This window comes from Penaeus vannamei, chromosome 27 (genome assembly GCF_042767895.1).
Source record: "Penaeus vannamei isolate JL-2024 chromosome 27, ASM4276789v1, whole genome shotgun sequence".
Taxonomy (NCBI): Eukaryota; Metazoa; Arthropoda; class Malacostraca; order Decapoda; family Penaeidae; genus Penaeus; species Penaeus vannamei.
In genome coordinates, this window is record NC_091575.1 from 21,595,840 (window position 1) to 21,610,839 (window position 15,000).

The 15,000-nt window shown below is 35.3% G+C and overlaps 1 protein-coding gene across 1 annotated transcript in view; it reads right to left on the reverse strand.

Moving 5' to 3' along the window:
* The window catches only part of LOC113816536 (sodium- and chloride-dependent glycine transporter 2), a 42,196-nt gene that overhangs the window by 14,318 nt on the left and 12,878 nt on the right, over window positions 1-15,000 (reverse strand). The window contains exons 5-9 of the mRNA XM_070141002.1: window positions 14,685-14,743; window positions 12,571-12,703; window positions 10,472-10,606; window positions 7,467-7,695; window positions 5,489-5,601 (exon numbers count right to left, since the gene is read on the reverse strand). Coding sequence (XP_069997103.1) covers window positions 5,489-5,601; window positions 7,467-7,695; window positions 10,472-10,606; window positions 12,571-12,703; window positions 14,685-14,743 — 669 coding nt within the window. The remainder of the gene's footprint in view (window positions 1-5,488; window positions 5,602-7,466; window positions 7,696-10,471; window positions 10,607-12,570; window positions 12,704-14,684; window positions 14,744-15,000) is intronic.

The following is a 15,000-nucleotide window of genomic DNA, read 5'->3' on the forward strand; positions in this document are numbered from 1 at the left end:
GATTTGGAAACTGTAATTGGAAACATAGTCGCCGCCTAAACTGTAACAATAGATCGCACGGAAACATCTCCAGAGATTTTGGCAACTGAAAACATCACGCCAAAGGGTCAACGGAATTTCAGCGTCGATCAAGAATTCATAAGAATACATAAAGAACTTCGGAAATAATTATCTTTAAAGGAGGAAAGTTAATACATACAGGTGGCAATTACAACTATAATCATACTCAATTACTAATAATCCAAAAAAAAAACATAAATATGCCCGTAATGACAATGCTCGGGTCATACTTAATCACACAATCACAAGAAATGAATGTCTCTACAAGATAGGAAATACTGAAGAAAAAAAATTTCAAGACGAGCAAGGCACTTATTATTCTCGTTTGTATTGCGTTTACACTTTATCGTAATTCTTCCGTCGAAGAGAAATTGGAATAATGCTTATATATTACTATATAGATATATGGGTATATATGACAAAGCATTTGAGAGCATCAGGGAATATCCTTACGAAAATTATATAAAACCTGATACCAATATTACGGGAGACGGGGAGGGAAAGGAGGAAAAATAAGAGAACAACATAAATGAAAATCCAGATAGAAAAGGGAGAAAATGAGAGAAAAATACCTCATATACGGTACTAGCAAAGAAATATACCACAGATCGCTGGATGTATACAGTTACTGAAATAATCAGTTGGCACAATAAGCAACTCGATTACGGCATCACGAATTCAACTGTGCAAAGATTCGTGAGATTGCCAAGCCCTCAGGTCTTCGTCTTAAGAACAGCGCATTCTTCGAAGCCGCAGGAAGGCCGCTCTCAGAAGGACTCCTCCAGAGTTATTTCAATCTACAGCGAGATTCCAAGAAACGTCCCACGCCATTTTCCGCTCAAGTTCCCAGAAACGTTTCTCGTGTGAAAAGACGTAATGATGATAATAACAATAATGATAATAATAATTATTATTATTGTCATCATTATTTTTACTCAGGGCGTAATGGCTTAATTGTTAATTACGAAAGTGTTCCCTTCAATTTAATTAAGCATATATATAATAATCCCCATCCCACTGACGTTCTTTTAGAATGAATATTCACCACATATTTAACGAAATTAAAGTTGATCTGGATATTGTTGATCAATGTGCTTGCCCGGTATTATAAAATCCTTACTGTTCTAGATTTATATTTCGGTAAAAAAGATAATGTTTGGATTCATTAAATGATTAATTATCGTCCATGTGATCTCATAGATAAATAATATACTGAGAGATAAATGGCTATTAGACCATCAATATGACAAACACATGAGAAAAAATCTAATTGCTTCTAAAACGTCGTATTCGTGTGATGTAATGATCCTATTATGGGACATGAACACATGAAGAAATAACATTCAGTCTGCAAACGTAAGCTCCTGAGTTGTTGAGCATTTTCATACTAAGCTCACTTAAGGCCCTATCACACTATCACTTCTTCCGTCATTTTTTTGCGTTTCCGAATGAACTTTCTGTATGAAAATCGACTGACCTATGTGTAAACAAACATGGCGCTATCGGAGGGAGGTCCCGGGAATCACACGAAGATTCTCATATGTATTACGTTGTTTTAAAGAAATATGGTGATGCATATTGTACATACGAAAGTTCTAAAATATTAGCTTAAGTTTACATTCACTCATTCTAACTAATTTATTAACAGCACAAGATCAAGACGGAAATTAGTCAGACGGAAACGGTCGTAACCGTCTTCGTTTGGGAGGCGTTCCGTTTGCAACCGATACTTGCAGAGAGACTCAAATTCAGACGGAAACGCAAAAAATGACGGAAAAAGTGATAGTGTGATAGGGCCTTTACACAACCTTTTCGGGAAATATGAGCATAAGTAAATGTCTTTGGAACTACAATGCAATTTGCAACACGGAAAAAAATAAAAGTAAACATACGAAGAAACCTTGTAAAGAAAACTTAAAAGACATGTCAGTCAACATGGCTCATTACTGACTAGTGAAAAACAAAAGATCGACGAAAAAAACAGGATTTTTATTGCTAAAGATAGTATGCACGTTCATAGAACTAACGCCATCTGATGTTATAAAAGAATAAAGGAATTCTGAGAAAAGGTAATGTACTTTTTACTTTCCATACACGTAATTGGGGCGGAGGCTTCTGTACGAAAAAGTCTATAGGAAGAAGAGAGACAACAAGCCCATTATTTTCCCATCTAACAAGGACGCTGAGAATGTTATGCGACGTTTTCTTTCTTTGCTTATTTCTTTCTTTGTTCATTTCTTTTTTTCTTTCTTTCATTTCTTTCTTTCTTTTCTTTCTTTTTCTTTCTTTCTTCATTTCTTTCTTTTCTTTCTTTCTTTTCTTTTCTTTCTTCCTTTCTTTCTTTCTTTCCTTCTTCCTTACTTCTTTCTGTCTATCTTTCCTTCCTTCCTTCCTGCTTTCCGTTCTTCCTTCTTTCTTTCTTTCTTTCTTTCTTTCTTTCTTTCTTTCTTTCTTTCTTTCTTTCTTTCTTTCTTTCTTTCTTTCCTTCTTCCTTACTTCTTTCTGTCTATCTTTCCTTCCTTCCTTCCTGCTTTCCGTTCTTCCTTCTTTCTTTCTTTCTTTCTTTCTTTCTTTCTTTCTTTCTTTCCTTCTCTCTCTCTCTCTCTCTCTCTCTCTCTCTCTCTCTCTCTCTCTCTCTCTCTCTCTCTCTCTCTCTCTCTCTCTCTCTCTCTCTCTCTCTCTCTCTCTCTTTTTCTTTCTTTCTTTCTTTCTTTCTTTCTTTCTTTCTTTCTTTCTTTCTTTCTTTCTTTCTTTCTTTCTTTCTTTCTTTCTTTCTTTCTTTCTTTCTTTCTTTCTTTCTTACTTTCTTTCTTACTTTCTTTCTGTCTGTCTTTGTCTGTCTGTCTGTCTTTGTCTGTCTGTCTGTCTGTCTGTCTGTCTGTCTGTCTGTCTTTCTTTCTTTCTTTCTTTCTTTCTTTCTTTCCTTCTTTCTTTTTCTTTTTCTTTCTTTCCTTCCTTCCTTCCTTCCTTCCTTCCTTCCTTCTGTCTTTCTATTTTAGGAGGGGAGGATCTCGCTGTTGTAAATTTAATCCTGGAAACTGACAAGGTAATAACAGTCCTTTTTTTTAATATCCTTTGAGATTTCTTGGACATCGAAAAGCACTTTTTATCGATATCGAATTCACAGAACGGACAGTAAACGCCTTAACCGAATCCGTGGCATCAGCGATTTCGCGAGTTGATTTATTTGTCCTTTGAATAACGAGAGGTTGTACTGCGGGTTGATGACGTCATTAGTAAAAGTTCCAGAGCTTGGTAGTTAAAAAAAAAAAAAAAAAAAAAAAAGTAAAAAAAAGGGTTTAAAGTTTTTTTTAAGTTAAAAAGGTAAAAAAAAAAAAAAAAAAAAAAAAAAAAAAAAAAAAAAAACAGTAAAGATAAAATAATTTAAAAAATAGAAATATAAAAAACATAGCGACCAATTCTTGAGTTGTCAATATCCATTCGCTTTTGATAGCATGGCACCGGGATCTTCGCTTTTCCCTTAATCGAAATTATACCTGAAATCTGAGTTGCCCATTTTTGTGTGTTTGACACCTGACTCTTTTGCAAAAACGTGTGTCAGGAGAGTCTGCTTCGCTGTCGGTGGCAGAATCCGAGTCCTTATTATTTATTTATTTATTTATTTATTTTATTTATTTATTTATTTATTTATTTATTTATTTATTTATTTATTTATTTATTTATTTATTTATTTATTTATTTATTTATTTATTTATTTATTTATTTATTTATTTATTTATTTATTTATTTATTTATTTATTTATTTATTTATTTATTTATTTATTTATTTATTTATTTATTTATTTATTTATTTATTTATTTATTTATTTATTTATTTATTTATTTATTTATTTATTTATTTATTTATTTATTTATTTATTTATTTATTTATTTATTTTAGAAGAGACATGAATGAGAACGAACATTTCCATAGCTATAAACGGTGATATCGAAATATTAGTTTATCTCGTTTTTTGTGGAATTTATTAATTCTAGTTCGTTTCCCTTCAGCATTAGCCACAAAGAAACCCGTCTGGCGACCACTTTGTTCCGGGAAAAATGCCTGATCGTTTCCATTTTCTCGTCGGAATCGGAAACAGACTGAGCTCTTGTGTCTTTTAGAACAGAATTAACGTCTTCTCTGTCAGGCACCTGGGAAGATGCGAGGCGGTGCTGGGGGGGGGGGGTGACGGCGGCCACAGGAGTCGGCAGAGAGAGTGATGGAATGTATAAGTGATGGAATGTATTATTATCCTTTTCAGTTCGATATAACTGACGCTGGAACAGATATGGGTATATGAAGAGTCTCTTAATCAGGATTTTCATTAATATTACATCCTCAAAACTGAATGTTTGAGGGAAAATATCTGTTGTAAGTGGTATATTCCACATATAATAATTCTTGGAGCAACTCAAGAATGATAACACAGGCTAGTACAATTCGTGCTAACACTATAGATTTTCAACAAGAAGTGCAAGTTCGAAGGAAATTATTCATAGCAGAGAAAAAGACATTACCCTAATGACAAAACTCGTGAACAAGAACCCAACACCAACAAAACAAATTAACTTAAAAGAAATTACTCTAAAAACACTTCAGTCAAGGCAGGGTAGTTCGTGTGAACAAAGGATCATGCTACAAATCCATGAAATCCACTAATAAATGTTCATAGTTCTCCAAATCAACATGTAAGAAAAGATGCCAAATAGATAATATATGCAAAACTACAGATATCACACTCCAGGATTAGCTCCTACAGAAAGACATAGAGACCAGCTGGTGACGACTTCTTGTGCCTGTAAAGAGGACACCAGCATAGCTTGCCTAAGAAGACCAGAGTCATTTTTTTCATGTTACTCATTCGTATAATGTATTTCAGGACACATGTACCCGATATAAATTAGGATATTACGTGATCATATACGTACATAAGTAATACTATCAAGTAAATTCAACCACGTGCCCTACAATTGCGTTCGTCTATATAGAAGAAAAGGAAGAAAGCGGCTAAGAAAATTAAAACAACACGAGTTAATGAGTTCTACACCTAACATATAATTCGGATTCGCTCCCAAAAGAATCCTGATAGAGGATAAGACGGCGCCTGTGTGGGATTTTGGTCCTGGCAGAGCCTCCTTGGCATGACTGGGTACCTTCCCTTGCACCAGTTATTTCAAAAGCATATTCTACCTGTGCTACGTACTTTACAATACATCATATATTGATAAAATATACAAATACAAAAAAAAAAATAAACATAAACATAGCTATAATGTACATTGATAAAGTATACAGATACAAGACCCACAAAAAGTAACATAGCAACACAATGAAATCTCATCGACCAGCAACACAATGCAATACCATTATCCACGTGAGAATAGATTAAACACGTTAACCCTTTAAGTACGAAGGACCAATACTCACGCAGGAGTCGATACCCACGAAGAAGAGCATGAGGAAGAACAGGACACACCACAGGGGGGCGAGGGGCATCAGGGACAGCGCCTCGGGGTAGATGATGAAGGCCAACCCAGACCCTGTGGGAAGGAATTGGTTGATGAATGCGTGTCTTTAAAAAAAATGGAGGATAGTTAACAAAAAGGAAAACAAACATGGGTCATAAATAGCAAAGTAAGAAGTAAATTACGAACCATAACAAAAAAGTATAAAAAATGGACTATAGTTAACAAAAAAACAAATATGGGTCATAATAACCAAAGAAAGAAGAAAAATACGAACCATATTTAACGAAAAAAGAAAAAATAGACCATAACTAAAAAAAATGAAAAAACATGAAAGATATTTAACAAAAAAAATAACAAAATGGAACTACAATTAACAAAGACTGGAAATAAAAATTCGAACATATACTATAATGAAGTGCATTGTTCTAATATCATATTCATTAATCATGTGCTTCCATATAACAAAGATACTTATCTATGAGATCACATGGACGATAATTAATCATCTAATGAGTCCAAACATTTTTTTTACCGAAATGTAAATCTAGAACAGTAAGTATTTTATAATACTGGGCAGGCACATTGATCAACAATTTCCAGATCAACTTTAATTTCGTTAAACATGTGGTGAATATTCATTTTAAAAGAACGTCAGTGGGATGGGGATTATTATATATATGATTAATTAAATTGAAGGGAACACTCGTAATTAACAATTGAGCCATTACGTCCTGAGTAAAAATAATGATGACAGTAATAATTATTATTATTATCACTATTGTTATTATTATCTTTATAATTGAATTACTATTATTATTATTATCATAATAATTATTATTATCATTATCATTATTATCATCATTATTATTATTTCATCATTATTATTATTATTATTACTACTACTACTACTACTATGATTAAGTTGTTGTTATTATTATTATTATTATTATTATTATTATTATTATTATTATTATCATTATTATTGTTATTATTATTATTATTATTATTATTATTATTATCATTATCATTATCATTAGTATTATCTTTATCATCTTTATTATTATTATCATTATTACTATTATTATCATTATCACTATCATTATCATTATAATAATAATGATAAAGATAACACTTGAAAAAGCATTGATAAATTACTTAATAAAAATAATAAAAACATTATTTGCTGTATGGCGTCTATCTTGATTTAAAGTTTTCAGATACCTACTGTATTATTACCTAAGTTTGCATGGGACTGTATGCTTGCATTTTGTTGAATAATTTCACGTTAACATTTCAGTTCAGGGTATTATTGCATCTGTAGTTATACTCTGTCAGCAAATAGTGCGCCATAAAACAAACAATCACAATAAAATTTTCTTTCACATACGCCCACCCTTTACATACTCCTGTTTGGATACGCACACATATATAACGGATTGTCGTACACCCATGTACATTCATACGCACCTACTTACCCTGACACACAAATATGCTCATTAACTCACACACACTCAGGCATATCCTGAAATACAAATACTTATGTTCACACACACACACACACACACACACACACACACACACACACACACACACACACACACACACACACACACACACACACACATACGCACACACACACACACACACACACACACACACACACACACACACACACACACACACACACACACACACACACACACACACACACACACACACACACACACACACACCAAACGCAAATAATCACGCTCCTTCACTCACACACACACCATAAAACACAAACATTTCTGCTCATTCGCTCAAACATACCCCAAAATACAAATACTTACACCCATTCTTACAAACACAACCATGTACTTACAGACACCTACACACATACAACGCAAACACACGCCCATTTACCCCAAGGTACCACGCCCTCGGCCCCCACGTACCCGCAGCAGTGACCTTGTCCACGGTCGTCCCCAGGCGGTGGGCCATGAAACCGAGTACCGAGAAGACCACGAAGCCAACGAAGATCGAGGTCATGGCACACACGATGGGCACGATCTTGGCCGTCCTCATGCTGCTGCTCCGGAACTTGTTGTGGGAACTCATGGTGGTGAGGACGCCGTAGCCAGGGGTCATCGAGAAGAAGATCTGGACGGCCGCCGCTGCCCACACCTGAGGGAGGGAAATGGAATGGTTAGGGAGGATAAGGGAGGAAGGAACTTTGCCTTGATTGCCCATTGGAAAAGATACCTGAGGGAGGGAATGGGAATGGTTAGGGAGGATAAGGAGGAAGGAACTTTGCCTTGATTGTAAAAGATACCTAAGGGAGGGAATGGAAATGGTTAGGAAGGATAAAGGAGGGAGGAACTTTGCCTTGATTGCCCACTGCAAAAGGTACCTGAGGGAGGGAATGGTTAGGAGGGATAAGGGAGGAACTTTGCATTGATTGCGCATTGTAAAAGATACCTGAGGGAGGGAATGGTTAGGAGGAATGAGTGAGGAATCAGTTCCACAGAAGACTATCATAACAAATATTTAAATAATGTTATATTGAGAAAGACTGACTATTAGGAAAATATAATATGATAATGGAGATAACACGATAAATAAGGAAAGGTTATTATTGTAATAAAGAACATTTATAAATATAACTGAAAGCACAATGGAAATACAGTACGTATGAGAAAGCAATCTAATAAGTATGATAATTATGCATGATAAAAGAAATGAAGCTTGATAAAAGATATGAATCAGTATGATGAAGAAAAATAAGTTTTAGAATGATATTGAAGATCATATAATTAAGTAAAAAATTACACTAAAATGTTGTTAAACAGCTAAGTAAAATTGATAATCTTTATAAATGAAATAACTGGCTATAATTACATAAATAAATAAATATTATATAACATAATGATTAGGTTGTAATACTTCATGATTTGTTAGAGAAGGAAAAGTTGTTTGTTAAGAATAAGTAATAATTAATTAAAACATGTAACTACTTGAAATGATATATAATAAGTATAAAGTATAGATACATTATCATAGAACGGCAGTCTTTCTTTTTGTTATGTTGAATACAGCTTACGGAATTAGTGCTTTATAAAACATGTAATCAAAACCAATAACTTCGACAACCAAGCTTTCAGAACCTCCCCAACGAGAGCGAGAGAATAAGACAAAATAACTCTCAGATGTACCAAGGTCTAAGAGAGGGGTTGGTGCACCGTCTTCTGGCTCATTCCATCTTGGACTTCGGACACTCCTCCCGCGTGTTTGCTTTGTGTGTTAACCCGTGTTACTGGGAAACGGGATCTTGGCGGCTGAACAGTGCACGACGCCATGTCCTAGAGCTAATGCCACGCCCCTTTGATCCTTTGTTCCAGTCAGACAAACGTTTTAATCAGCTATTTTGTATGACTAGGGGTAAGCAGATGTCACCCAATCAGCATTGTGCTGGGTGATGCCTGCATATGTTTCCTCGCTATCAGTGTGTTTTTTAGATGGATTCCCAATGGATTCTTGGATGTGACAAGCGAGGGGCGAGAGAATGACGATTTGATTCCTTCTACTGGAAATACAAATTTGAAACGGCCAATCTCACCTTGAAAAATTGCACGATTTCCCCGAGAGGATGTCGAGTTCAATCCCATTACAGTAACCTTGATCATGGACTGAATTCAGGAATAACAGTGATGATACACCAAGGCATACCCTTTCAACCTATCCACCTCCAGAGAAACTAAAGTCTGTAAAGGTATGCTTAAGTAGACCTTACAGTATAGTATCCATGTACCTAGCTGTAAATGATCCTACAAATGATTTGTTTGCGAAACCACCTATGCCATTTCTGCCGAGATCTCTGCTCTTGGGACACTTCATTAGCCAGCATCACATCTGAGGTAACACTACAACTGCCAAGGAAAGACTTTACAGTCGTCGTTTAAGAGTTAGAGCAATGATACTGACCTGTGATACACCAACAGTGACTTGATTGTTAGTTCAGCTGAAGTTTAACTGAATTTAATAGCAATTACATTCCAATAGTTTGGAAGAAGTTAAATGGCATTTCAGCCATTGGAGCGTAGCGGTCGTGGTTTGCGCATTCAAACAGGACTATTATCAACTACAGGAATTCGTGGAAATATGCCAGCGCGTCCGGAAACCAATTGATCACATCACAGCAAGAATTAACTTGGCAGCAGAAGTATCCATTCCCAGAAGCAGTGGATGATACCACGGTCCACTATACCACAGTGGTGCCATTTACAGGTTTTCTGTTGGTCAGCGTCCATCCCATTCAAAAAGCAGTGGTGTTGGCAAGGCTGAGAATAGGACACAAGATTGGCTCATGGCTGGTTGATGTCTAACGCAATGTTTTGTGAGGAACAACAGGAGACATTGACGATTCCCCATTTAGCGAGAGTGCAGAATTCTCAGACTCAAGATTATGTATTCGTCTTTCCAATATACGCTGTAAAGTGTGTCGGAAGACGATTATTGTGGTCTGAATAGCGTTCTTAGGGAAACTAATATTCTAAACAATATATGGATTGGAATTCGTATAGTATGCATTCTTACATATCATACTTTAAAATATTCAAATGGAAGGATACAGTTACCTTTCAATGTGTCTTAACACACAAGAGTTATAACTATTTTATATCTGTTGATACTACGTATATGCAAAAGTAGAATAAGTACGTTTATACTGATAATGATAACAGTAGTTGTGAAGAAATAAATGATACAATGTGTCGAATTTGATGATAACTAATAACAAAGATAATACTGAGGAGGAGGATGGTAATGGTGACAGATAATGAGGAGGATAAGGATGATGATGACCATAATGATAATGGTAATGATAATACTCATGATGGTGATTATAACGGTAACAAGGCAATAAAAATTATTCCATGCATGCAGGTAACAATTGTTGTCTCACTTTAGGCTGCTTCAGCTTGTCGAAATTCGGGTAGATGTAGAAGTAGATGCCATCCCAGGCTCCAGGTAGAGTCACCCCACGTATGAGGAGAATCGTCAGCATTACATAAGGAAATGTAGCTGTCAGCCAAACCACCTGTCGATAGGATTTTATGAATTGTCTGTGGGAATATTACACGGAAAATTATCTTTGGGAAAATTTACACTAAGAATTGTCTGTGGGAATATTACACAGAATTGTCTGTGGGAATATTACACTGAGAATTGTGTGGGAATATTACACAGAATTGTCTGTGGGAATATTACACTGAGAATTGTCTGTGGGAATATTACACTTAGAATTGTCTGTGGGAATATTACACTTAGAATTGTCTGTGGGAATATTACACTTAGAATTGTTTGTGGGAATATTACACTTAGAATTGTCTGTGGGAATATTACACTTAGAATTGTCTGTGAAAATATTACAGTCAAAATTGTCTGTGGGAATATTACACTGAGATTTGTGTGTGGGAATATTACACTTGGAATTGTCTGTGTGAAAATTACACTTAGAATTGTCTGTGGGACTATTACACTGAACATTATTTGTGTAAAAATTACACTGAGAATTGTCTGTGTGAATATTACACTTGGAATTGTCTGTGGGAAAATTACACCTAAAATTATCTGTGGGAATATTACACAGAATTGTCTGTGGAAATATGACACTTGGAATTGTCTGTGGGAATATTACACTGAAAATTATCTGTGTCAAAATTACACTGAGAATTGTCTGTGAATATTACACGGGATTGTCTGTAGGAATATTACACTTAGAACTGTCTGTGGGAATATTACACAGAATTATCTGTGGGAATATTGCACTTAGAATTATCTGTGGGAATATTGCACTTAGAATTATCTGTGGGAATATTGCACTTAGAATTATCTGTGGGAATATTGCACTTAGAATTGTCTGTGGGAATATTACACATTAAACTGAGAATATTCAAAAGATACTTTGAGTCCATGGGGCTGATTTCTTATTCTTAGGCATGCAAGAAGAAATACCAATTATTATAAAGGAATACACAAGGGTGATAAATTATTAGACGAATAAAAAATAAAAAGACCTTTCAAAAGCGTACATGTACGTTGCTTCCATATAACAGACATGCATTGTGTTATTTTAATTATATCCAAAATGGTTAGTTTTACATTACAGAATTCCTCTCACATCTCATCCACTTACATCTGTGTGAATAGTAAATAGGTTCAAAATAGTGAGAAGTGAGCGGAATATTGCTCATTTAATTATGATAATAATTATCAACGATAATAATAATGGTAATGATAATTATCATCATTATTCTCTTCCTAACAACAACAACAATGCAGCAGAAACAACAATAACAGTAATAGTTATGATATAAAATTTACGATAATAATAATAATAATAAAAGTAAAAATAATGAGGATAATGATAATATTTATAATAATGAGTACTATGATAACAATGTTAAAAATAATAATCATAAAAAGGATAATGATAATAACAGTGATAAGAGTAATAGTATTAGTAATAATTATTATAATAATAATAGTGATAATGATTAAACGATTCATTATAATGATCATATGGATGGCAATAACAAAGATACCAATGGTAATGATAGTAATAATAATAAAAATAATAACAGTATCATTATCATGAATAATATAATTATAATTATTATCAATCTTATCATTATTATTATCATTATCCTTATCTTTATCATCATATTTATCATTACCATTGCCATTATTATTATCATTATCATTACCATGATCATTATTATTACCATTACCATTTTCATTAACATTACCATTACCATTATCATTATTATTACTATTATCATCACTATCATCATCACCATTAGTAATACCATTATTATTATCATTATCATCACCATTACCATTATCATTACCATTACCATTATCATTACCATCACCATCACCATTATCACCACCATTATCCCTATCACAAATAACAGTTCCATCATTCACTCCACGCGGACACAGACCAGACGCAAAGCTCATTGGACAACCGCGAAATGTGCCGAGTACACACTGTGCTACCTTCCCCAGCACCCTCACGCCCTTGAAGTTGGCGAGGAAGATGATGACCCAGGTGAAGAGGACGGCGCCCACGACAGGCCACACGAGCCCGCCCACCTCGCCCACGCCGCTGCTGATCTTGAGGACTTCGTTGCTGGGGGGAGGGATGGAGGGGGGGGAGAGAGAGAGGGGGGAAGGGGGAGGGGAAGGGAGGGAGAGAAAGAAAGAGAGAGGGGGGGACGGAGGGAGAGGCAGAGAGAGAGAGAGAGGGGAAGGGAAGGAGAGAGAGAGAAAGAGAGAGAGAGATAGGGAGAGAAAGAGAAAGAGAGGGAGAGAGAGAGAGAGAGAGGAAGGGAGAAAAAGAGAGAGAGGGGGGGGAGGAGGGAGGGAGGGAGAGGGAAGGGGAAAGATAGATAGAGGGAGCTTAGTGTGGGAAATGACTGTTGATGTTGAAGTGGGTGTTGGTGAATTGATAATGATGGAAATGGAGAGAAGGAGGAGGGTGGTGGATTGGGGGGTGGGGGTGATAGTGATGGGGATGCGGAGGAGCAGGGTGGTGGACGGGGAGGGGGCGGTGATAGTGATGGATAGGGAGATGGAAATGGCAATGGTGGGTGGTAGTGATGATGGTGATAATGATAATAAAGATAAAGATGATGATTATAGTGATAATAAACCAAATACAACATGAACAAAAATGCCGTAGATCAGGAGTGCCAAAATCAAACCATTCGAGGACCAATATCTATTTCAATTTCCTCTTTGAAGCTCAACAAAGATACATATTTGGTGTTCCAGGCTTACGTTATTAAAAACGGTCCGATATTGAATACGTGTGCGCGAAGTTTCTCTGATTCATTATATTTTAATAAGAGACATTTAAAGGCAGTAAACTGTGTCTGTGCATGTCAGGGGCTGTACAACTGAACAACTTCATTTCAGTTTATGATATTCGTTTAATTATTTGCATTTGTAATAATTAAACGTTTTTCCCCTTAATAATAACGGTATCAATTAGCAAAAGCAATGTAAATGAAATCATTACTTTCATGAAATAAACATCATTTAGGAAATTTCAGTCACTTAATCATAAACTAATTTTCCTCATAATCATGATTTCACAGTCCAAAGATTCCTCTTTCACCCGCGGGCCATTCGTGACCATTCCGAGAGCCACACTTGTCTCGCGGGCCATGAGTGTGGCACCCCTGCAATACACCCCTGCAATACACCCCTGCAATACACCCTTGCAATACACCCCTGCAATACACCCTTGCAATACACCCCTGCAATACACCCCTGCAATACACCCTGCAATACACCCTTGCAATACACCCCTGCACTACACCCTGCAATACACCCTTGCAATGTACTCTCCTGATGTTTTGGGTGTTGTGAACGTGATATAATTGACGTACAGAGTGTTAGGTCTGAGCGTGTATCTTTCGGAAACATTCTAATCTCTTTTTGATTAACTTTTTTTTTCGTGTGCATTGTCTATAGATTTATTCTCTTTGCTAATGTCATTTCGTTTTGTGATTCTATTGTTTATCCTTCGCTAATACATCCGGGATTTCGTGTGCTTTAGCGATGAATGACAAAACAGAATATTATGCAAATGATTAATAAATCCTTGGACAGCGAGTATCAAAAAATAAAAAATAAAAAGTATTAAGAAGGATTAAGCTTATTGCACTTTATAAACAGATGAAACGGACTCGCATATTCATCACAATGCCACTGTTTTTCTCATAAAATATTTAGTTATATTTGATTAGATAACAGAGATTGAATGCCTAGATTAGATAGTGCAGTGATCCTTCGATCTCGCATCACAAACGGATGAATTTATTATTTTATCCGATCTTTTAAATCAAGCATAGACTGACGGAAAAGCAGAAATATTTTAGGCTAGTGGTATCTAATCCCGCTGCCTCTTAAATTATCTAGTTGATTTTTCCTCGTTTGTTTTATTCATAATTTTATCTTCAATGATAATGAAATCGTCTACCTCAATTTATTATCTATTAAACTAGTACTTGAATGTGATGATTATAAGTTATGTGATTAAATGTGAGGTTTGTTTATTTTATCAAATAATAACTGACATAAAACTCGTTCCTGTTGAGACTTACTGAAAGAATTCGTCAGCAGAAGACACGACTGTTTGTGTTCCGTTTTCTGTTTTGTTTTCCTGAAATAAAACAATATCTCAGTCATTACAGTTCAGCTTCCAGCACCAGTATGTACACGAGTCCTCCTCTTTATATATGAATATAATATTTATATACATTTATATACTTCATTTTTATCAATTTCCTGTGTATGGTTTTCATTTCATTGGAAAGAATTACGTATTTGCAAAGGCGATAAATATCTCTCTGTGTGGAATTCATGTTCGAACAAAATGCAAAAGAAACAACGAATGGAAGAACAAAAAAAAACACGGGC